The 22,848-nt window shown below is 54.1% G+C and overlaps 2 protein-coding genes and 1 long non-coding RNA gene across 5 annotated transcripts; 1 reads left to right on the top strand and 2 right to left on the bottom strand.

Annotated features, from left to right (window-relative positions):
• Positions 1-3,911: 3,911 nt before the first annotated feature.
• LOC143695599 (uncharacterized) lies at positions 3,912-5,679 on the bottom strand. The gene is made up of 2 exons (XR_013184987.1): positions 4,916-5,679; positions 3,912-4,816 (listed from the first exon to the last, which is right to left on the bottom strand). It is a non-coding gene; the product is annotated as an uncharacterized LOC143695599 (long non-coding RNA).
• Positions 5,680-6,180: 501 nt separating this feature from the next.
• Positions 6,181-12,467, top strand: SYNC (syncoilin, intermediate filament protein). The gene is made up of 4 exons (XM_054648341.2): positions 6,181-6,364; positions 7,592-9,083; positions 10,273-10,397; positions 11,903-12,467. The coding sequence occupies exons 1-4, from the start codon at positions 6,321-6,323 to the stop codon at positions 11,964-11,966; spliced, it is 1,725 nt and encodes a 574-aa protein (XP_054504316.2). The 5' UTR covers positions 6,181-6,320; the 3' UTR covers positions 11,967-12,467.
• Positions 12,468-12,818: 351 nt separating this feature from the next.
• On the bottom strand, positions 12,819-22,735 carry RBBP4 (RB binding protein 4, chromatin remodeling factor). Of its 3 annotated transcripts, none has more exons than XM_054648123.2 (12): positions 22,570-22,735; positions 21,272-21,416; positions 20,875-21,020; positions 19,746-19,919; positions 18,529-18,644; positions 17,411-17,571; positions 16,400-16,526; positions 16,216-16,293; positions 15,010-15,086; positions 14,838-14,895; positions 14,631-14,741; positions 12,819-13,924 (listed from the first exon to the last, which is right to left on the bottom strand). In XM_054648123.2, exons 1-12 carry the CDS (start codon positions 22,583-22,585, stop codon positions 13,859-13,861), a joined length of 1,275 nt encoding a protein of 424 aa, XP_054504098.1. In that variant the 5' UTR covers positions 22,586-22,735; the 3' UTR covers positions 12,819-13,858. The 3 variants fall into 3 exon arrangements, with proteins under 3 accessions (XP_054504098.1, XP_054504097.1, XP_054504099.1); XM_054648122.2 differs by having other exon boundaries at positions 21,272-21,419; XM_054648124.2 differs by lacking the exon at positions 22,570-22,735 and adding an exon at positions 22,231-22,438 and having other exon boundaries at positions 21,272-21,419.
• Between the last annotated feature and the right edge of the window lie 113 nt (positions 22,736-22,848).

Consider the following 22,848-nt stretch of genomic DNA (forward strand, 5'->3'; position numbering starts at 1 on the left):
CGGCTCGGCTCGGCTCGGCTCGGCTCCGGCTGCGGCCCCGGCCCCGCTCCGGGCTCCCGCCGAGCGCCCGGCGCCGACGGAAAGTTTCTGTGCGGGGCGGGGCCGGGCTGCGGGAGCTCCGCCCGCACCGGCCCCCGCCCCTCCGTCACCCGCAGGTGGCCCCGGGGGCGTGGGGACCGGGGACCCTCCCCTTGGTGGCACCGGGGGCGCTGCCGCGGCTGCCGGAGCTCCCCGAGGTGTTCGGCCCCTGGCCCGGCGCGTCCCGGCTTTGTCCCCTCGCTCTGCGTGCGGGGGGCGGTGCGGGGACAGCGGGGGTCGGTGCCGGCCCTTGGGACCCTCTGTGGTCCCCGCCCGAGGCGCTGAGCATCAGCGGGAGACGAGAGCAGGAAAAGAGAGAAACAGCGAGCGGGAGAGCGGAATTCCAGCATCGTCATCCCGGGGCGGCGTCCGCTCATCCCGGGGGGGCTGGCGCTGGATGCCGGTCCTGGCCCCGGTCCCGGCCCCGGGAGAGAGGCCGGAGCTGGCAGCCCTGTCCTGCCCTCGCCCTCGCATCCCGCAGCCGCCACCGGTTCCTCACCTGAGGGCCCCGGGGGTGACGCTCGCCCGGTCACCGCCGGTGGCAGCGCCCAGGGGGACACGGGGCTCCTTCCTGGGCACACCTGAGGCCACCAAGGCGCTGCCTGCAGCCTGTGCCACGCTGCCGCTTGCTGCTGGTGACAAATCAGCTCCTGAAAATGGAATGACACAGGGTGAGGGGGACTTCAGCTCTCCAGGCTCTGCCTGAGGCCGGGAGAGCTCCAGGAGCTGCCTGGGAAAGGGAATCTGGGGAAGGATTTCACTGCCCTGGTGCTGCTCAGGAGCGTGAGCACTCCAATCTGATCTAGATTCGATTTCAGGAGGAAATCCTTCCCTAGGAGGGTGGGCAGGCCTGGCACAGGGTGCCCACAGCAGCTGGGGCTGCCCTGGATCCCCGGCAGTGCCCAAGGCCAGGCTGGATGGGGCTTGGAGCACCTGGGACAGTGCAAGGTGTCCTTGCCATGGCAGGGGGTTGGAACAAGATGAGTTTTAAGTTCCCTCCCAGCACAAACCATTCCATGATTCTCTGATCCAGCTGAGAGGGGACAAGAGGACGAGCAGGGACTGGGCTGGAGCAGCAGCAGGTCGGTGACAGGAACGTGCCAAAGCCAAGGCAAGGATCCCAACAGGAGCTCAGCTGCTTTCTGCTGCATTTCCAGGCTCCTGGCTCCCAGGGGTTCAGGTTCCTGTGTTTCCTGCTGGCTGTGTTGGAGCCACATCCTTCCCGGACGCTCCCAGGGCCTGGCCACGCTCCCAGAGGAGTTTGCCAGCTGCTGGAAATGCCTGGAAGGGTTTCTGAAGCAAGAAGCCTCCCCATCCCTCAGCCTTCCCAGCACATCAGCATCTCCTGTGGGATTCAGGCTCTGGCATCTTGTGGGCTGTGCAAACCTGAGCATCCTGCTGCTTCCCAGGAGCAGCAGTCACCAGGGGCGGGGATTTGGCTCCAAATCCAGGGAGGAAAGGCCGGGATTTGCTGGGGTTTTGTGTCCCTGCCTCACATCCCCCCTCCCCTTCACCCATCTGAACCCAAACTCAAGGTTGAAATCAGCACTGGAAGGAGTTGGGCAGAAATTTCTGTGCCCCTCCATGGTGCCAGGGGGTCGATTCCTTTGCAGGATGAAGGTTGAGAGTGTCACTGCTCCCTGGGCTTTGCTGGCCCACGTCGAGCTGAGCTGCACTGAGGAGACCCTAATCCCCAATTAAGGTGTTTGTGTTGAATTTCTGCTGCTGGCTCCGACTTCTGAGTCATTAACCTCCAAAAAAAAAAAAAACCCAAAAAATCCCATTTTTCATCTTTCCCCTCCTCGTGTGGCAGCAGAACCAGTTTGGAAAATATTTCTGCCCAGAGTAATGGAGCATTGTCCAAATAATCAGTGAGAGAGGGAGAAAAGATCAGTTACACTGTGGGGGGAGCTTCCATCAGAGGGGCAAGGGAAGCACAGCAGGAAAGTGAAGAGGAAGGTGAAGAGGAAGGTGAAGAGGAAGGTGAAGAGGAGCATTGTCCCAGCCCTAAAAATTCCAGGACTTCATGGAGAGCCCCAGAAATCTCCCAGAGAGCTCCAGCAGGGTCCCCAGCTGGGTAATTCATTTCCAGGATGATCACAGGACCCTGCTGGGGACAGCAGCTCCCGCAAGAGCTCAGCTCCCACCAGGCACGGGGGAAGCAGAGACTCTGCCACGTCCCCCCGGTGAAATGGGGACCCCTGGGAAGGGAAACCCAGAATAAAGCACCCAAACCATCGTTTGGCAGCGGTGCCATCACACGCTTGGGCAGCCACGGCAGCTCCTGCAGCCGGGCTGGGCTCATCCCACCCCTGCCTCCATTTCCATGCCCCGGCGGGGACACGGAGCCCTGGCTGCTCCCTCATTACTCATTAACGCCGGGACAAGGTCCTCCCGCATCCCTCGGAGCCCCGTGCGTGCCCCGAGCAGGAGCTGCTGGCCCCCGAACCCCTCCTGCTCCTCGTTTCTTGCCCCAGGGCATGGAAAAAGCCAGCGCGGAGCCTGGGCCGCGATCGTTGGGACGCGGGGACTGCTGGTGAATCAGCTCAGTTGTAAAAATGCGGTTTGAAAATGTCACAGGCAAAGGGAGGCACTGGTGTCCTTGCCCAGGGCTCGGGCACACGGAATGGGATGAATAAACAGCAATTAGGGTCTTTCCTTCCCAGCTCCGTGGCGGTGACAGGGACAGCCCTGGCACAGCCCAGGAGCATCGCCCATGTCGCGGTGACAGGGACAGGCGGCCACAAGAGGCATCTCCCGCTCCTGTGCGAGCATCCCGAACCTCTCCGGGAAGAGAAAATCCCGAGGCATTGTCAGCACAACCTCGGCGCCGTGCGGGACACAGCAGAGCTGCCCCCAGCGCCAGCCCGGGGTGTGAAATCCCCTCGGGTGTGACACAGGTGACACCCGCGGGTGCCGCGGCAGCAGATGTTGGGGCAGATGTTGAATCCCGATATCCGAGCGGGATTCCCCGCTGCTGGAACCGCCCTCAGCCCCTCTGCCTCCCTGGCCGGGCCGGGGTCTCCTGAGGGGCTGCTGCGAGGTTTCCTCATCCCCCTCCCCGCAGGACCCAGCAGGACCCAGCAGGACCCGGACAAGCGGGAGCCGCTGGCGCCGGTGGCACCGGGGCACGGCCCGGCCCGGCCGCCCTGGAGATCCCCAGGTCCCTGCGGGGCAGACGGCGCCTCCGGGCTCCCCTTTCATCCCTGCCCCGGCTGGGCACATGCCCACGTTTCACTCCCCATCCTCCTCCTCCTCCTCCATCCCTGCTGGGCACCCTCCCCTCCCTCTCCAGGGTCCAACTCTTAGTGGGGAAACTGAGGCACGAGGCGAAGCAAACCAGGTGCGCTCCCGAGGGGACAGTGGCATCCAAGCCCTCAAAGCTGGGTGAATGCCCCCAGGGAGCCACCGGGGACCCCTCATCCGGCCGGGGCACCAGGAGTGGCGCACGGGGCCACCGCCCTCGGAGCCGGGACCTTCCCTGGCAGCGCTGCCGGCTCCAGGGATGAATCACGCGTTCCCTGGGATCAGATTGCAGCTCCTGCACTCGAGGGGCCGGGCCTGGCACCCCCCGCGCCCTCGGCAAACAGAGCGAGCCCGGGCACAGCGCTGCCAGAGCCGCGATCCTAAACCCCTTCCACGCTGGGATCCCACCGGGAGCTGGGATCCCATCGTGGGACACCCCACAGCGCTGCCAGAGCCCCGATCCTAAATCCCTTCCACGCTGGAATCCCACCGGGAGCTGGGATCCCATCGTGGGACACCCCACAGGACTGCCAGAGCCCCAAAGTCGGGCTGGTCCTTCCAGCCTGTCCCTAAAGATCGTGCAAAGATTGGGAGAAAATGTTCTTTTTGCAGAGCATTGATGCATTTCAGAAGCACAGAATGGTTCCAATCCTTCCCCTTTATCAAGCACCTGAACCCGGGCATTTGCATTTCTTGCGAAACTCCTGATTTGGAACATTTCGGTGTTTTTTCATCACTGAACACACTCCTCTCCTCCACATTCCCAACAGGAGGATCTGAAATCCAGCAGGATCTGAAATCCGGGGACGGAGCTGCCGTGGTGGCAGTGCCAGGCTGGTGCCACCCTGGTGCCAGGGGCAGATCTGCCGAGCGTGACGAGAAGGAAAAACCCACCCGGGAGGGAGAGACAGCCCCAGGGCACCAGAGAGGGGCCGCAGCCGCTCTTTGCCCCCAGTGCCCCTCACGCTGTGCTGGCAGCGCTGCCGCCCATCCCGACAGCCGCATCTCAAACTCTCCGTCTCTCCAGCTCCCTCCAACTCTCTCCTGACTTTTCCTCGCCTCTGGCAGCGCCGGTGCCGCCCCACCAGCTCTGTTTACCGGAGCAAAGTCCGCGTTGTTCGCTGCCGGCGGCGTCTCCGTGCACGGCCCGGCCCTGCCGGGGACACCGCGGACACCGCGGACACCGGGGCCGGCTGTTGCCTGGTTATATCCACAAAACATCCCCGTGCCGGGGCCTGGGCCGGGGTATCCGCTTACGGGGAACAGCTGAGCCTCCTCACTCCCCACCCTGCCCTTGGCAGCTCGGCAGATGAAGCCCAGCCCGGGCTCGGCGCTGTCATTGTCCCCTCCAGGCCCTACAAGGGTTGTTGGACCCCGCCCGTGTGATCCGCAGGTTTCTCCCCTTGGCAGTCGCAGCTTTAGATAGATATTTATACACCCAACTTGTGCGAATTAACGGCATTCCTCTCCGATTGAGTCAAAAATAGAGGCGCTTCATGGAAAAAAAAGAGGGAGAAAAAGAAGGTGTGTCGCGCTGAAAAAAGCAACGGGATCCAAAAAAAGAGAAGAAAAAAAAAAAAACCAAACCCACTCAAATCTCCCTTTTCCTTTTAAAGCTCTGTTCCCGAAGGATGGCCCAGCGCTGGTGTTTTAAACCTGATTTCTGCAGCCCCGTGGCCAGCGCGCCATGGGCGAGGTGACGGTGCCAGCGGCGGCGGGGTGGCACCGGCGATGTCACACGCTCTGCTGGGCGCTGCTGGCGGCTCCTGGGGCGCGTTAGAGCCGAAACTTCCTGAGAGGCGAGCGCCGACTTCCTGGGCACGGCAGGAGAGGCGGAGGGCAGAGGTAGGCTCGGGGGGCAGCACCACCACCGCCAGGACAAACGGTGACCCCAGGATGATGCACCCGCGCCCACGTGGCAAAACATATCGAAATGTGGGGGTTTAGATAAATATTTGTTGGCGATATGATGGATAAATGTGGGGTTAGGGTCCACAGAGTGGGGAGAATGTGGATGGGAGCCATGGGAGGGAAGAGCTGGGAAACCAAGAGGGTGAGGGCAGAGTTGCTGTTGGACACCCAGGAGCGTGACCACGGCCACCACGGGCCTTTGCAGAGAGAAATGTCACCTTGTGCGTCCCCAAAACAGAGGGAAAAGGGTGGCGGGGATCGGTTGTGGGGCGGAAGAGGAAGCAGAGGCTGTGCTCTGCCATTACTGGGGTTTGTGGGTTTGTGGGGCGTAGGAAGGACCCCGAGATATTGGGATTGAATCCATGGATAATCAATTCCTGGGGAGTGCAGCCTCACAAATCCCATTCCATCCCCCCGTGGCATTTGAGGGCCCCGAGCTTCATCCTCTGGCATTTCCCCTCCCACTGCAGCCAAACCCCACAGCCCCGGGGGACCCCACCGAGGCACCCCATGATCCCCACCCCATTATTCCCACCCCATTACCCCCACCCCATTATCCCCATCCCCATGATCACCACCCCATTATTCCCATCCCATGATCCCCACCCCATTATCCCCATCCCATGATCCCCACCCCATTATCCCCATCCCCATGATCCCCATCCCATGATCCCCACCCCATTATCCCCATCCCATGATCCCCACCCCATTACCCCCATCCCATTATCCTCATCCCAGCCCAGGATCCCGGCGGGATGGGGACCTGCGCATCCGCCAGTGGCTCGGGAAGGGGCCACAAAGCCCAGCTCGCCCATAAATCAGGGCTGGGAACAGCCGGGGCGGGATGGGGGCTGCGGGCTGGCTGCAGCCCGTCCCTGCGGCTGCCTCTGCCAGGGATGCGGCCAGCCGGGCCTTCCCCGCCCTCCTCCTCCTCCTCCTCCTCCTCCTCCTCCTCCTCCCCGGGGCGGAGGAAGGCAGCGGCCGCAGCTGGCACTGCAGGCGGTGGCCGGGGGGAAGCGGCTGCTCCGGGAGTCTGATTTCCAGCGCTGTTTATTAATAACCCCTCTCCGCCCCATGCTCAGCCCATGTGCAGCGCAGAGCCGGCGGCGCTGGGCTCCAGGGGAGGAAGGTAAGAGCCCACCCGGGCCGGGAGGAAGGGGCCGGGGTCCTGGGGGGTCCCGTGAGTGCGGGATCCCCGGCGAGGTGGGGCAGGGATGGGGTGGGGGGATCGGGGGTTCAGCGTTCCTGGATCCTCAGGAATGGTCAGGTAGGGGTGGGGAAGGTCCCTCTGGGGCACGCAGGAGCTTTTGGGGGGCTCTGGGGTGAGGGGCAGAGCCCCCCCGGGCCGCTGGGCAGGCAGGACACGGTGCCCTCCCCTCCCGTCCCGGCCGTGCCAAGCGGCTCCAAGAACTTCCAAAAACAAGCCCGGGCAGCGGGGAGGGCAGGGAAAATCGGGGCAGAGGAGCCTTTTCCCCACCTTTGCCGGGGCTGCCCCCTTCCCCAGCCGCCCGGCCGCTGAGCCCGAGGCTGCGATGTGTCAGCAGTGCCGAAAACTGCCTTATTAGGAGAGAAACTATCGGGGAAAATCAGTTCTTTGCTCAAAGCCGTTGCTCCGAGCCCAGGGCTGCCTGTGAGTGCCAGCCTGCGCTCATTCCTCAGGGAATGACGAGACATGAGCTCAGCAGCGTGGCCGAGAGGTGAGAGCATCCTCCCACCGATCCCACCGATCCTGGCGGCAGCAGGAAAAGCCCGGCTCGTCCCCGAGCTCTGTCGTGTCCATCCTACCCCAAACAGCGGCCGGGAGGAGGCACAGGGAGGGTTCGGCCGCGGTGGCAGCCGCAGGTGCCGTGGTGGGGACAATGATGGGATCGGATGACTCGGCAAAGCGGCTCCTGCTGCAGGCGCTGCCGCTCGCCCCGGGGCTCCGCGTGTGGGGTTTGCTCCGTCTCCGTCATCCCGGAGCCTGCCGGGCTCCCAGCAGCGCATTCCCTTGCCGTGAGGTTATGGCACAGCGAGAAAATCCCGGCGAGTTTTCCAGGGAGTGCTTGCACGGGGCAGGTCGGTGCTGCTGGGGGGGTTGGTGCTGACAGGAGCAGTGCTTGGGTTTGGGGTCTGGGTTTGCATCCCTCACTCCTCCTCCGGGGCACTCAGACGCTTGAATAGGGTTTTAATGGGGTTTTCTTTCCTTGTTTTCCAGGCCCAAGGTGTCACCAGGGTGTTGTGTGGGTGACACGGGGATGGTCACAGCAGCAGGGCCGTGGTGGGACCCCCTGGCTCTGGGGTCTCACAGGGTGGGGAGGAAAGGCCGAGACCTGTTACACTCATTGCTCTGGTTCACATCCCCTCTCCTCCCCAGGGACCTGATGGCACAGCCCGAGCCCCCTCCAGAGCTGCCGCTGGATGAAGCCAGAGCATCCCCAGCCCCGCAGGGAGCAGCTGAAGGAGCTGCTCCACACCCAGAACGTCCTCACAGCCCGTTGGACCCAGCAGGGAATGGATCTAAACCCCTGCACAGGGGCAGCCCAGACTCCAGGCAGGAGCTGCAGGCTGCCAGCAGAGATCCTTCCTTGGAGATGAGCACACCAGGAGCTCAGCTGGGTGAGGGTGCAGCCGGGGCTGGGATCCCGCTGGACGTGGATGGAGATGGGACAGGAACCCCGCTGGACATGGATGCAGATGGGACAGGAATCCCACTGGACATGGATGCAGACGGGGTAGAGATTCCACTGGACGTGGATGAAGGTGGGACAGGGATCCCAGTGGATGAGGGTACAGCAGGAATTCTGCTGGATGTGGATGAAGGTGGGACAGGGATCCCAGTGGACAAGGACACAGCAGGAATTCCGCTGGACGGGGATGAAGGTGGGACAGGGATCCCACTGGATGAGGATACAGCAGGAATTCTGCTGGATGTGGATGAAGATGGGACAGGGATCCCACTGGATGAGGATACAGCAGGAATTCTGCTGGATGTGGATGAAGATGGGACAGAGATCCCACTGGCCATGGACACAGACAGGGCAGGGATCCCAGATGATGCAGATGGGGCAGGGATCCAGCTGGACATGGACACAGAGGGAGCAGGCGGCCCTCTGGACGCTGATACCACAGAGCACCGATGCCTGAGCCTGGAAGAGCTGGGGAATTATTTCCAGGAGTGCATCGAGGTGGTGGAGCAGCTGGAGAGGGAGAGGGACCGGCTGATCTCGGAGCTGGCGCAGCTGCGCGAGCCGGCGCTGCAGGAGATCCGCCATGCCCACGAGGAGATCCAGGCTGCCTGCAGGCTGCTGGCCAAGGTGGAGCTGGAGAGGGACAACCTGCGCGATGAGATCCGCCAGATCAAGCAGAAACTCTTCAGGGTGACCAAGGAGTGCGTGGCCTGCCAGTACCAGCTGGAGAGCCGCAGGCACGACCTCTCCCAGCACGCCGCCTACCAGGGCGAGCTGCAGAGCCAGGCGGGGCAGCTCTCGGGGGAGCTGTCCCAGCTGAAGGAGACCTGCGAGAAGGAGAAGGAAGTTCTGAGGCAGCGCCTGGAGGCTCCTCCCTGCCGCCAGGACAACCTGTACCTGCAGGAGAGCCGCAGGCTGTCGCTGGAATTCGAGAGCTTCGTGGCCCAGAGCCGGCGGGGGCTGGAGGAGCACTACGAGCCGCAGCTGCTGCGGCTGCTGGAGCGGCGAGAGGCCGGGGCCAAGGCTCTGCAGGAGATGCAGGGGGAGATCCAGGGCATGAAGGAAGCCCTGAGGCCCCTGCAGGGCGAGGTCAGCCGGCTGAGGATGCAGAACCGCAGCCTGGAGGAGCAGATCGTGCTGGTCAAGCAGAAAAGGGACGAGGAGGTCGGGCAGTACCGGGTACGTGCCCCAAAGGGCACCGGCTCCATCCTCTTGGGAGAGTGGGAGCTGGGCTTGGCATCCAGGATTTGACTGTAGGGCCCAGGGAAACGGGGTGGATGAGGATGGGGAGGATGTGGAATATCTCCTGCTGGTTGGAATCAAAATTATCCCACACCCTGGCATGGGCCAGGTGAAACAGCAGCTCCCAGGCATAAGATGTGGTGAGCTCCCACCAGAGATGTGGTGGGGCTTCACCCAGCTTGGAAAATAGGTTTCTCCTGAATATATTCACTTGGTTTTGGCCTCTCAGAAATGGCCAAACCCAAGTGAATATATTCAGGAGAAACCTATTTTCCAAGGTTTCCTCATCCTCAGGGATGAGGTGGAAGGGATGGGGGATTTCCTTCCCCAAGCTCAGCAATGCTGCTGAGCACAGGCACCAGACAGTTGCCACAGCTCCTCTGAGCACAGCACTGAGCCAAGAAAAGCCAGTTTTAAACACAGGTGGCTTTTCTTACAAATCCCCTTCCTGCTGGGGCAGTTCTGCCCTCCCTGCTGCCAGGAAGGGTCTCCCCCATGTCCCCATGTCCCCAGGCCAGGCTGCCTCCTGGGAGGCTCATTTGGCTGGGCCAGGCATCCCCTTGGCCTGAGGGACAAGGCAATTCAATCTCTCCAAGAGCACATTTGGCAAAGAGGCCCCACAATTAATCTCCCCCCTTTCAACACTCCCAGTTCTCGGCTCACAATCGCTGCCTCCTCCCAGCAGTTTCTGGAAGCTGCCATTGCCCTTCTTCCATCCCAGCTCCTCCCTGCTGGGATGGGGATCGGAGCCACCAGCACCCACACCAGGGCTTGGCCTGGGTTTTCAGGGTCTTTTGGACCCCTGGTGCGCCTCTCCACATTTTCCTTTTCCCAAATTCCTCATTTATCTCCTTGTGACTCACGGGTTTATACAGCTCTGGCAGCTTCTCAAAACACACAGCAAGTGGTTCAGGGGACAAAACCAAGCAGCCAGGAGAAGCCTGAGGACAAAACACAGCCCAGCCCAGCCTAAATCCCCACCTTTGTGTTAAAGGTTTATTTTGCAGAGGTTTTTAGAGAGGGTGGTTGGGCAGGGGCAGCCTGGCTGTGCTTGTCCCGAGCAGCAGCACGAACAGGGAGATCCCTGAGGAGAATAATCAGCTCTGCACCCATTTTCTCCCTGCAGGAGCAGGTGGAGGAGCTGGAGGACAGGCTGAAGGAGCTCAAGAACGGCGTCCAGCTCCAGCAACGCAAGAACCAGGAGCTGGAGGAGCTCAGGACCAGCCTCCATCGGGAGCTCTCCATCTACAAGTGAGCTTGGGTCTCATCCCTGCGGGGCAGAGGGGCTGGGAGGAGGAGAGGGATGGTGGGGAGGAGCCCACAGTGGGGTCACAGGGATGGGGAGGAGCCCACAGCGGGGTCACAGGGATGGTGAAGAGGAGCCCACAATGGGGTCACAGGGATGGGAGAAGGGAAGGGATGCAGGGGAGGAACCCACAATGGGGTCACAGGGCTGGGAGGAGGAGAGGGATGGTGAAGAGGAGCCCACAGTGGGGTCACAGGGATGGGGAGGAACCCACAATGGGGTCATGGGGATGGGAAAAGGAGAGGGATGGCGGGGAGGAACCCACAGTGGGGTCACAGGGCTGGGAGGAACAGAGGGATGTTCGTGAAGAGGAGCCCACAGTGGGGTCACAGGGATGGGGAGGAACCCACAGTGGGGTCACAGGGATGGGAGAAGGGAAGGGATGCAGGGGAGGAGCCCACAGTGGGGTCACAGGGATGGGAACAGGAGAGGGATGCAGGGGAGGAGCCCACAGCGGGGTCACAGGGATGGTGAAGAGGAGCCCACAGTGGAGTCACAGGGATGGTGAAGAGGAGCCCACAATGGGGTCACACAGCTCAGGGACACCACAGGCTCCTGCTCCTGGTCCCCAGCAGCAATTCCAGCTCCTTTGCACAGCAGCACAGAGGGATTTGCTGGGAACTCCCACAGAGGAGTGGAGTGGCTTCCCAAGGAGCAGGTGTGGCAGCTTAAGTGGTGGTTTCCTCAGGAATACGTGGAAAGGAGCTGAGGTTTGGCTTTGGGCAGCTGGGCTGGGATGCTGGAGCTGTTCTCTCCTGGTTTCACTCAATGAGTGATGTGCAATAGGAATTTCTAAAGCTCCAGAAAACGTCCATGAGTTTGTGGGTTGTATTACTCATCCAGCTTGGAGCTGCTGTGTTATTCCAGCCTCAGCTGGACACACTCCTAAGCATTTTCTGCAGCCTTTCCTTTAGCATTCCTTTTTCCCCTTCTCCACCCAGGAGCACATTAAAACCCCAAAGGTTTTTTATCCCAGCACAGGGATGAGCTCTCAGCCTGCAAACTGCATTTAGGGTTCAGCCCAGATCCCAGCACCCCCCTGTCCTTGCAGCCTGGGGTTCTCCTAAATCACAGCCCAACATTTAATCCCAAACACAGCAGTGGAGTCTCCTGAACTCCTGCAATTCACAAATTGCCATCCCTGGAAGTGACACATTTAAATGAGCTTTCACATTTGCTCTGGGGAGCTCAGAGTTAAGCGCAGTTCTGAGCTGCCTTTTCCATGAGCTCCCCCAAAAATGACATTTCCTTCTGCTAAATCCTGTTTGCCAAGGGCTCTGGAAGGGCTGGGCTGGGCTCACACACTCCTGACCATGGACTGAGCCCCTTCAAGTGTTTCCCAATTCCTTTTTCTTCCATATTATGAACTTTTTTTTCCCCCCCCTCTTTTCTCCAGCCAAAGCACTGATGCAAATATTCCACAGCCTCAATTTCCTTTCTCCCCTCACAGGAGCTGCTTAGAAATCTACGGCCACCTCTGCAAATCGGAGGAAAAAGCAGAGCAGGACTCTTAGAGCCACAGAATTTTCCTCTTTGTAGCAAAACCCAACGGCCAGAGGATCCAAGGGACTTCTCCTCGTGCTGCTTTACCCTGCCTGATGTGCAGCAGGTGCCTGGAGCTGGGAATTCCAATCCTTTCCCTGGGTATTTCCCCAGGTGCTGCTGCTGCTGCTGCTCTTGTAGTCCAAGTGCTTTTCCCCAGAGGAGCAGAGCAAACAATCCTGGTACTGAACAAAGGATATGGATGAGGAGTAACTGATTGATAGTTTTGCTGTGTTTGGGAAAATGTTGAGTTGTTCAAGCCTGCACGGAAAGTTCTGGGAGCTGGTGTTAGGAGGGGTTTGACTTTTACAGTTTACATGCAAGAGAAGCTTTCTCCTTTGAAGAGGATTTTCTTTTGTATTTCAAGAGTTTCTGCTGTACTGGGAGATGCTCCACAGAAATGAGGTGGTGGGGAAGAGGTTTCCACTTTATATCGAGTCTCACACTGAAAATAAAAGGTCAGAGTTTAAGGAGCCTTTTCGCTGTCAGAGCTGTGTCTCAAAAGCCCAAATTTGTCAAACTGAGGTGTTTGTGTCAAAGTCCTGCTGCAGGATAACATAAAAGCCTTGTGCAAAGGGCTAAAGGCAGAGTTAAAATGCAGAAAGCAGCAGGGCTTGAGGGGAAGAACAATTGTTTGAGTGCTCATTAATTTATCTCACAAAGAAGCAGAAATGAGAGGGGCAGAAATATCCAATTTAATGTCTTAAAAAATTAAAATCTATCCCTACCAGCACCCAAAACCTCATGGACACACACAGGCTGTGAGACCACCCTGCAAATCCCCTCAACAAAGCAGGAAATGCAGAAAGAGCACAAAACTCCTCAACCTTGGCAGCATTTCTGTAGAAAAACTTTATTCCAACTGAAGAACACGCAATTAGTCACGAGGAGATGGAGAGAACAGGCTGCTGGTGGCACTGGACACCCGAGTGGAAGACGTGCAGGACCTCGTGGTCAAGGACTAAACTCCTAAAAAAAGCTGAGTTTATCCACATTTCACTTGTTTTCCACCAGCTGCCAAGGCTGCTGAGGGCACTGGGGTCACCCTTGGTACAAACAAACACCTTTTACGACTTGAGGGCTCCCCCAAGTTTCAAAAACCATTTCACAGAAAGGAAAGAAACATGATGTGAGAACACAGCTCGAGAAACACACAACAGAGCAAAAAACATGGGAGCTGAGAGAGGCTCTGCAGGAATAGCTAAAACCAAACTGCTGGCACCCAGCAGGAGGGAGGAAAGGGAAAAGGAAGGAAGGAATGAAAAACCCAGAACTGCCAGGAGAGACAAAAAAAAAAAAAAAGAAAAATTTCAGTTCAAGTCAGAACTTGCAAGTCTTGTATCTGCAAAGGCAGAAAAAGCCACAAAGTAGAGATAAGTAAAGGAATTCCAAGGTCTCTGAGTTGTACTGAGGAGGACAAGACCTTCCACACCATTTCTGAGCTGTCAGGGCATTAACACTTGGATCATCTCTGTTGGCTCAAGCCGACTCGGGCAGCTCTGCCAATTTAACTTTTGTTTAAATTAGGCAAAAAGGCTGTGGCTGCAGCAAGCAAAAGAGAGGGAAAAAAACAACTAATCCCAAGCATGAAGGCAGTAAAAAAGGGCCAGGCAGACCAATAAAGGAGGCAGCTGCAGGAATTTTGGAGCCACAGCAGGGACCTGGCTGAGGGGGCTGAGCCCTTTATTTTTTCTTTTTTTTGGGTGGTGGGATCTCAGTGTGTGGGTGGAAAAGGCTGTGATGGGATCTACAGGGTGAACACAAAGTCAAGGTGTGTGTCTCAAAACCAGTGCTGAGTCAATCTCAGGGCTGAGAGGGAGGAGAAGGACAAAGGACTAAAGCAGGGAGAAGGAGAAGTTGCCCTCTAGGATCCTTGGCCTTCTGGATCCACGCTTCCTTCAGGATCTTCATCGTTGTAGATGTTCTCTGCCTGCAGGACAGGGATGGAGACACTCAGGGAGCATTTCCCACCCCTCTGGACAGGATTCCACCCCCAGAAAGTTTTAATTTGCAGATGTGGATCACCCATGCCCGATTGACATTGAAGCAGCAACACAAACAATCTTATCTAGAAATCCATGACTCAAAAAATGTTCTGTGAAAAGGGATCTGCTAAAGGAGACTCCACTGCAAGACTCACAAAAGAGTTTCAAGTATTTGTTTTGCAGATCTTCTACTCAGCAGCACTTTCTGGAAGAATTACACAGAAAGCAGGCAAGAACAAAATTTAGAGTTAAACAAAATAAAAAGGAAAATGGTCTTGTCAAAGGTCAAGATTATTTTCCAAAACCTTCAGCAGCTGGGAATGTAGGGGCCAGCAAACTGTTCCTGTTCACCAGCACCTTTTTCATCTTTGGAGAATGAAATCTCAAATATTCTTTAATAATAATAATACAGAAACCTCAATTTCATTTTTGGTTCTCACACTGTTTCCATTCAAACACAGAAGGGAAAAATTTCCTTCTGCACCAGCAATTCCTTTTTTTTTTTTTTTAACACAAAACTAAAGGGGATTTCACTGCCCCCTTTGAGATTTTGGCAGTGCTACAGGCTGGGGAATTCTGAGGGCTGTAAATAAAAGCAGGAATGCTGAAATCCAGGAATTTCAGCACTATCACCCAACCCTAGGAACTCACCATTTGCCAGACTTGCATGATATTATCTTCTGATACAGAACAAATGACCCAGGGCTCATTGGGATTCCAGGAGAAATCCGAGATCTTTGCAGTGTGACCACCATGGATAAACTGGGATTGGGGAAACAAAAAGGGGAATGGTTTGAAATTTGCACTGCAGGGTGAGTAAAAAGTGAAATTAATTCATGAGAGTGAAAAAAGACTCACCAAGAGCTCTGGGGGACCATCCTCAGCATCCTCAGGGGATTGCTCCTCTCCAATTTTACTGTAAAATAAAGAGAGGAAAAAAAAGAAAAGGTGAGGGTTGAGGGGGTTTTTTGTTTGTTTTTTAAGGTGTGATGGAATGAATCAGTAATAATTTGAGGAATTTGGGATTTACCTCAAGTCCCAAACGTTTAGCCTGCGGTCTGTGCCACTGGAGGCCAGGATGGTTTCATTATGGGGAGACCACTGAACCTGCAGGGATAAATTTAAAAGTGAGTTTTTAAAAATTAATTTAATAAATTTAATTTAATTTATTAAATTTAATTTAATTTATTAAATTTCATTTAATTTAATAACACACTTATTTATTCAATTTAAAAGTGAGTTTTAAGAAGCTCTAACATTCCCCAATGCTTCATTTTGTGCCCTGAAAGTTCTACAAGAACTCAGACTGGTACCAACACAAACAGTGTAAATAACATTTATCACAGGAAGAACTGTGAATATTCACACACAAAAAAACCCCATTATTTCACCAGAAAGGTGCCACCTGGAGCTGTCCTCTAACAAAACCCAGGTGTTCCCAGTGCAAACAGCTCCCAAGGGTATTGGCTGCTCCTTATCTTAATCAGGATTGCACAAACAGAACCCCCAGACTCCTTCAGCAGCAGGCACAGCTCTCACATGAAAAGAAATCACTGTAATGAAGCTTAACTGCCCAAAAGCTCACATTTACTGCTTCTGCTGGAGATAAAGCTCTCCTGAACACACCACTCATAATAGGATCACAGGATTAGGAAGGAACACAGAATTCTGCCCACTAATGTGGCATTTCAGGATTCTGTAATTTTATTTAGACATAACACAGTCTGAACTGATAATCCCTCCACCAAAAAAAAAACCTCCTACATATTTTCCCTCTGATTAAGGCACGAGTTGGAGATGGAAATATTTAATCTGCTAAGCAGGTGCTGCCCATGGAGTGAACATTCTCCATCTACAGCAGCAAGATCAGCAATTATCTTTTGTCAGAGAGTGTTAAAGCTTCCTGCAGGACCAGGCTGAGGAGATGCAAACACTGCAGCCATTTCCCTGGGCCTCCTGCTTCAATCTGCTGCCATGAATAATTTAATGGGCTCTGCACTGCTACCATTTCATCCTCCTGCTGTGGTTAAAGCTCCACAGCATTTCCCTGATCCCTTTCTGGACTCTGGGAGCTCTGCAGGTCCACAATAACAACACCCAGAAAAACAGAAGCAGGTAAAATAACAGAATATGAGTTTTTAAGTGTAAAAACATTGTGGAAGAATTACTTTCTTTTTCCAGGCTGCTGAGTAGAACTGAGTCTGTGAGGATAAAAGATAAATGCTATTTTTTATACCTGAAATATTTCATCTTTATGTGACTCAAAGGAGTGCAGCTTCAGTTTCAGGTTCCTCAAGTCCCATAGAGCGACGGTCTGGGGGAGGGAGAAAAAAATATAAAAAATATTTTGTTGCAGTAACCAACACATAGATCCACCCCAGAGAGTGAGCAAGGATGCTGCAGGATGCAGGCAGAAATACCTTATCAGCTGACCCTGTGGCCAGGATGAACTCACTGTAGGGGTTGAAGGAGAGGCAGTTCACCTCAGCTGTGTGAGCATCCACAGAGTGGCTGGGTTTGGAGGTGTTGTTCGACCGGGTGTCCCAGCTGTGAGGGGAAAACGTGGAATTAACAAAGGTTTGTGCCTCATTTCACTGATTACAGGGGCACTGGGGTCACCTGTGGGATCTCAGCACATCGCTCCCCATGGCCAGAGATGCCAGGAGAACCCTTGGGGGTCTCGGAAATCCTGGAATGTTGCCAGGAGTGTTTGGTGGCTTGATTTTGATCCATCCACAGAAGTGACAGCAGTTTGAGGACATGAGAATCACTTTAGAGTGAAGGGTGTAAAAGGGACACATTTATAGGGTGAAATATAAACTTTAAGGTTTTTGGTACAGGGGGGTTATGGAGACAAGATGGAGGGATCAGGGCGTGTCTCGTCCTTCTTCTTTCCTCTTCTTGTCCTCCATCTCCTGTGGTGATGTTGGCACTTGGGGATTGGTTTATGGTGAAGGTGCACTTGCCAACATGGGTGAAAATAAAATAAAGGTAAATATCATGTACGTAGATTTTAGTATAAAAAGACATGATGGCCTCGTGGGTGGGCAGAGTGCCCTTTGCTGCCTTGCAGGTCAGACCTCTGCTGGGCAGACAGAAAATTCTGTAGATAAGAAACAATCAACAATCTGAAGATGGAAAAGCTGGAGAGTCCCGACTCATCCTTTGAAACGCGGGCCCAAGAACCGCCCTGCCCGTGTGGGGCAGAGACAGACAGACAGACTGACAGTCACCCTTGTACAAACAAACAAACAAACAAACAAACACCTTTTATTGCTCGAGGGCTCCCCCAGGTTCCAAAAACCATTTCATAGAAAGGAAAGAAATATTATGTGAAAACACAGCTCGAGAAACACACAACAGAGCAAAAAGCATGGGAGCTGAGAGAGGTGAGGGGCAGAAAGAACTTGGGAAGGGGTTCCCCCACTTACATCATGAGCTTCTGATCATCAGCAACAGATCCAAAGAGGGATTCATGGAGCAGGTGCCAGGACACATCTTCCACCACTGCTGTGTGTCCTGTGAAGATGGTCTTGGCATCCACCACTTTGCCTTCTTTGGGAACAGCACTGATATCCCACAAGCAAATGGTCTTTAAAACGACAAAAAAGTAAAAAATTGACATCTTCAGACTCTCTTTCCCTCCTCCCCCTCAAATGCAGGATGTATCCCACAAATAAATAGTCTTTAAAACAACATAAATATAAAATATTAAATTTTTAGACCCTCTTCCCCCTCAGGATGTATCCCACAAGCAAACAGTCTTTAAAACAACATAAATATAAAAAAATGACATTTTTAGACCCCCTTCCCCCTCAGGATGTATCCCACAAGCAAATGGTCTTTAAAACAACAAAAAAGTAAAAAATTGACATCTTCAGACTCTCTTTCCCTCCTCTCCCTCAAATGCAGGATGTATCCCAGAAGTAAATAGTCTTTAAAACAACATAAATATAAAATATTAAATTTTTAGACCCTCTTCCCCCTCATGATGTATCCCACAAGCAAATGGTCTTTAAAACAACAAAAAAGTAAAAAATTTACATCTTCAGTCTCTCTTTCCCTCCTCCCCCTCAAATGCAGGATGTATCCCACAAATAAATAGTCTTTAAAACAACATAAATATAAAATATTAAATTTTTAGACCCTCTTCCCCCTCAGGATGTATCCCACAAACAAATGGTCTTTAAAAGACCATAAATATCAAACATTTCACTTTTAGACCCCCTGCCCCCTCATGATGTATCCCACAAACAAATGGTCTTTAAAACAACAAAAAAGTAAAAAATTGACATCTTCAGACTCTCCTTCCCTCCTCCCCCTCAAAACCAGGATGTATCCCAGAAGTAAATAGTCTTTAAAACAACATAAATATAAAATATTAAATTTTTAGACCCTCTTCCCCCTCAGGATGTATCCCACAAGCAAATGGTCTTTAAAAGACCATAAATATCAAACATTTCCCTTTCAGACCCCCTTCCCCCTCAAAGCCAGGACGTTCCTGCCCTTCCCAGGCCCCAGCAGGTGCAGCTGTGCCCCAGGGACTCACGTGGTCATCGGAGGCGCTGAGCAGGTGCCCGCTGAGGTTGGGGTTCCAGGACAGCCCGTACCCCTCCTTCTGGTGCCCGCGCAGGCGCAGGTCGGGGTTGCACTCCCCAGAAGGATCTGCAACAAGGCAGGGGGAGGATTCCAGGGCCTGCAATCATCCCCAGCACAGCCTGCAACACCTGGCTTCAAGTTTATTCAATTTACTGGACACCCCCATGCTTTGGCCCGAGTTCCAGCTGCAGCTCAGCTGTTATTGCTCAAAGAACTCAGCAAGTGAGGAAGGCACTTCTGATCCTCCCCACATGCAGCAAAAGGAGTTATTTTAAACAGTCTTGATGAGTTCATAGGTAAAGGACTGTTGATAGATTTACACCATATCAGGGGAAAGGCTCAGCTGCCCACCAAAGCAATCATAGTAAACAAAAATCCACCTTCTACCACCTGGAATACCTCACAGTGTGGAAGTGCAGGAAAAGGTTTCCTTTCCCAAGGATGCATTTGGATATATCTGTTTAAACCTCATACAAAATAACCTCTTGAATAAACACCCACACCATCCCTAAAATCCCAAATAAAGGGCAACCCACACCATTTTTGACTCCTTTTTTGAGTGCCCACACAGGTCGGGCTTGCACTCCCCAGAAGGATCTGCAACAAGGCAGGGGAAGGATTCCAGGGCCTGGAATCATCCTGAAATACCTGGCATTAAGTTTATTAAATTTACTTTAACCCAGCAGTCACCTCCTCCATGCTTTGGCCTGAGTTCCAGCAGTTACTGCTCATAAAACTCAGAAATACAAGGTGGGATATTTTTCTTCCTCCCATTTACATTTCTGAAGTGAAGTGAGGAAGGCACTTCTGATCCTCCCCACATGCAGCAAAAGGAGTTATTTTCAACAAGCTTGATGAGTTCATAGGTAAAGAACTGTTGATAGATTTACAGCATATCAGGGGAAAGGCTCAGCTGCCCACCAAAGCAATCACAGTTAACAAAATTCCACCTTTTACCACCTGGAATACCTGACAGTGTGGAAGTGCAGGAAAAGGTTTCCTTTCCCAAGGATGCATTTGGATCTATCTGTTGAAACCTCATACAAAATAACCTCTTGAATAAACACCCACACCATCCCTAAAATCCCAAATAAAGGGCAAGCCACACCAATTTTTAAGCTCTTTTTTGACCTCTGTGGGATGAGTGGCTGCTCTCTGAGCACACACCTGGTTTGGAGGGGTGTTTGGTGTAATCAAAGACCAGGACATCACTGGAGGGAGTCTTGGTGGCAATGATGCAGGGGTTCTGGGGCATGTAACGGGCTCTGTTCACCTCTCCCTCGTGGTTTATCTTGATCTCAATTTCAATTTTTCCACTTACTGAGCCAAAGCCTCCAAACTCTAGGAAAAAAGAGAGTTGTGAATAATAAAGGCACTTTCAGAACAAGGCACAAAGAGTTGGTTCAAGGTTTTGCTACCAAGCTCCCAGAATAGACAAAGCTGTGGTAAAAACAAATTGCAATTTTAGGACTGTGATACAATTTGTTAAAGTTCCCTTATCTTTATAAAATAGCTTAATAATTCAGAAAACTGAAAAATTTGGGCAAAAAGAATGGGGATGGGATTGTTTTGGAATTCATTTAAAATGTTTTTGAGACATATTTGTTAGACAACCCTGGGTGCATAAATAACTTTAAGAAGCCCAAAGATCAAAATACTCATTGCACAATCCAAACTGCCTGTAAAAAGCAGAGCAAACATTGGATCATGAAGGACTTTCACCAGGTGGGAAGACTGATTCAGCCAAGCAAACAGGAGAAATGTCTGACTTGGGACAGCCACAAAGATTGCAAAGCACCAAATTCAAGTCTGATACATGGAATAAAACAGAATTTCACCCCAAGATGGGCTGGGACAGCAATCAGGCAGCAAAACTCACAGAGAAATGGAGAATGTTTGAAATGTTACAACCCTCTGAAATAAAACTCTTCTTTTACATGAGTTTGTGTGAAAATGTTTTGAGTGACTTTGCATAATGCAAATGTGGTAATAAAAATACCAATTAAAAGCAGTGTGTGGGAATCCAGGTCAGTTCCTGAGAAAAAGGGAAGGGAGAGGCTTTCCCACACAAATAATTTTGCAATTAACCTTTACAGTCTGTTTCCATCATTAGAAATATTAGATTAGGAACACACTCAAGAAACAGAGAATTTGTCTATTAAGGAGGCACCACTTAGAAATAAATTCTTTTTAGGAGTAAAATCTGAACTTTGCTGCCTGAACTTCAGGGAAAGGCAAATTTTCTACTGAGAAAAGAAGGGGGAAATGGTTCAAATCCCCTTTTTTGGGCTCTCACCTCCTTTCTCACTGTCATAGTGGGAAGCATCAAACTGGGCATCATCGTTGGGCAGCTGCACACTGGCAATCACCAGGTGGTTCTGCTCATCTGAGGTGTGGGTGCCCAGCACCAACCTGTGGATGCTGAAGTCTTTGCCTTCAGGCCTGCAGGGGAAGAGGAACAAAACAAAAGGGATCACAAAATCTCCTCCCTGTGAGGATGGGGAGGTGCTGGCACAGGAGAAGCTGTGGCTGTCACATCACTGGAAGTGTCCAAGGCCAGGCTGGAAAGGGCTTGGAGCAACCTGGGCTAGTGAGAAGTGTCCCTGAATGAGTTTGGGATTCTGTGATCTGAACCTAGAAGTCAGCCCAAGGCTGGATTTGCTGTTTATTCTGCTTTAAAGGGGTCCCTTTACCTTGTGACATCAGGAAGCCACTGAGCAGTGAGGCTGGGCCACTCCAGGGCATGGGTCATCACCAGGTCATACAGGAAAGGGGTGTTCTTCTTCCATATCTTGTACTCCTCGTTGATCACACGCTCTTCCACTGCATCATCAAAGGCTGCTGAAGTGGTTTTTCAAGAAATACATACAATTAATTCTTTATAAATGGATTTACAGGCACACAGCGCTGTGGGCAGGCAATGGATTAGAGTCAAGCACATCAATCACACCTTGGTTTGCTATTTGCTGTATTGGAGTAGTTGCTAAATGGTTAAAAATCCCCTGCTGCACATGCTAATCCTTTTTTCTGCATATATGGCTGGGAATTAATATTAATTATGTCAAATTTCATGCCTGGAAGTGTCCCAGGACAGGCTGGACAGGGCTTGGAGCAACCTGGGATAGTGGAAGGTGTTCCAGGCATGGCAGGGATGCAGTGGAATGAGTTAAAACTTCCTTCCAACCCATCCCATTCTGGGATGATTTGATGGTGATCATCATCAAATCTGTTAGAGCAGCACAATAAAATTCTGAGACTCAGAGTACAGGGAAGCAAACCCCAGACTTGGAACGATGTTTAAACACAGGAGATCCAACAACTGCTGTTAACAGACCGGTCTGGGAGCAGCCTTGAACTACTTATTCCCAAAATCCAGTTTCCCAAGGCTCCTTCTGCTGCCTTGTCGCTCTCCAACGCTTTCTCAGCCCATCTGTCACCAGCCTCCGGTGCAGGGACGGCGACGGGCAGAGCTGGGGGAGCTCACGGGCAGAACGGGGACACCCCCATGGAAACGGGAGGGCACCTCCACAGAACGGAGGGCACCCCCATGGAAACGGGGGGACACCTCCACAGAACGGAGGACAACCCCATGGAAACGGGGGGACACCCCCATGGAAACGGAGCTCGCCCACGGGACGGGAGCGGAGCTCACCCATGGAACGGAGGCGCCCCGGCCGAACCGGGGCACCCTCAGGGCCGGTGCCACCTCTTTGTCCGCCCGCTTCCCGCGCAGGGCACGGCCCGGCTCTCCCGGCCTTACAAACCCCTCCTAGGGGCACAGGGCCGGGGAGAAGGTCCCGGCCCGGGCGGCTCGCCCCGCTCGGTGCCGCGGGCGCGGGGAGGCAGCGGCGGCCATGACCGGGAGGCCCTCAGGCCCCGCCCCCGCGCGCCCCCTGGCGGCGCCGCCCCGCTCCCCTTACGCCGTACCGACCGCGGGGGGGGCACCCCGCGCCTCACGGCGGAGGCCGCGCCGCCCATACGGAGCCTTTACCTTCCTTGTCCGCCATGGCGGGGCCGCGGGGCGCTCAGCGGGGCGGGCTGGGCGAGGCGGGCGGGCAGTTCCGGCGCTCCCTGCTCCGACCCCTCCGGCCGCGGCTCCGTCTATTGTTTCCTGCCCCCGCTGCGTGCGGCTCCCGGCGCCGCGCACCCCTTCGCGCGCCAACGCCGCCCAATCAGCGCCCGCCGCCGGGAGGCGCCGGCCAATCGGAGGAGAGCAAGGGGGCGGAGACGGGAGCGCGCGCGGCGGTCACGTGGGCGGGCTCCCCGCGGG

The sequence above is a fragment of the Agelaius phoeniceus genome, chromosome 22 (assembly GCF_051311805.1).
Source record: "Agelaius phoeniceus isolate bAgePho1 chromosome 22, bAgePho1.hap1, whole genome shotgun sequence".
NCBI lineage: Eukaryota > Metazoa > Chordata > Aves > Passeriformes > Icteridae > Agelaius > Agelaius phoeniceus.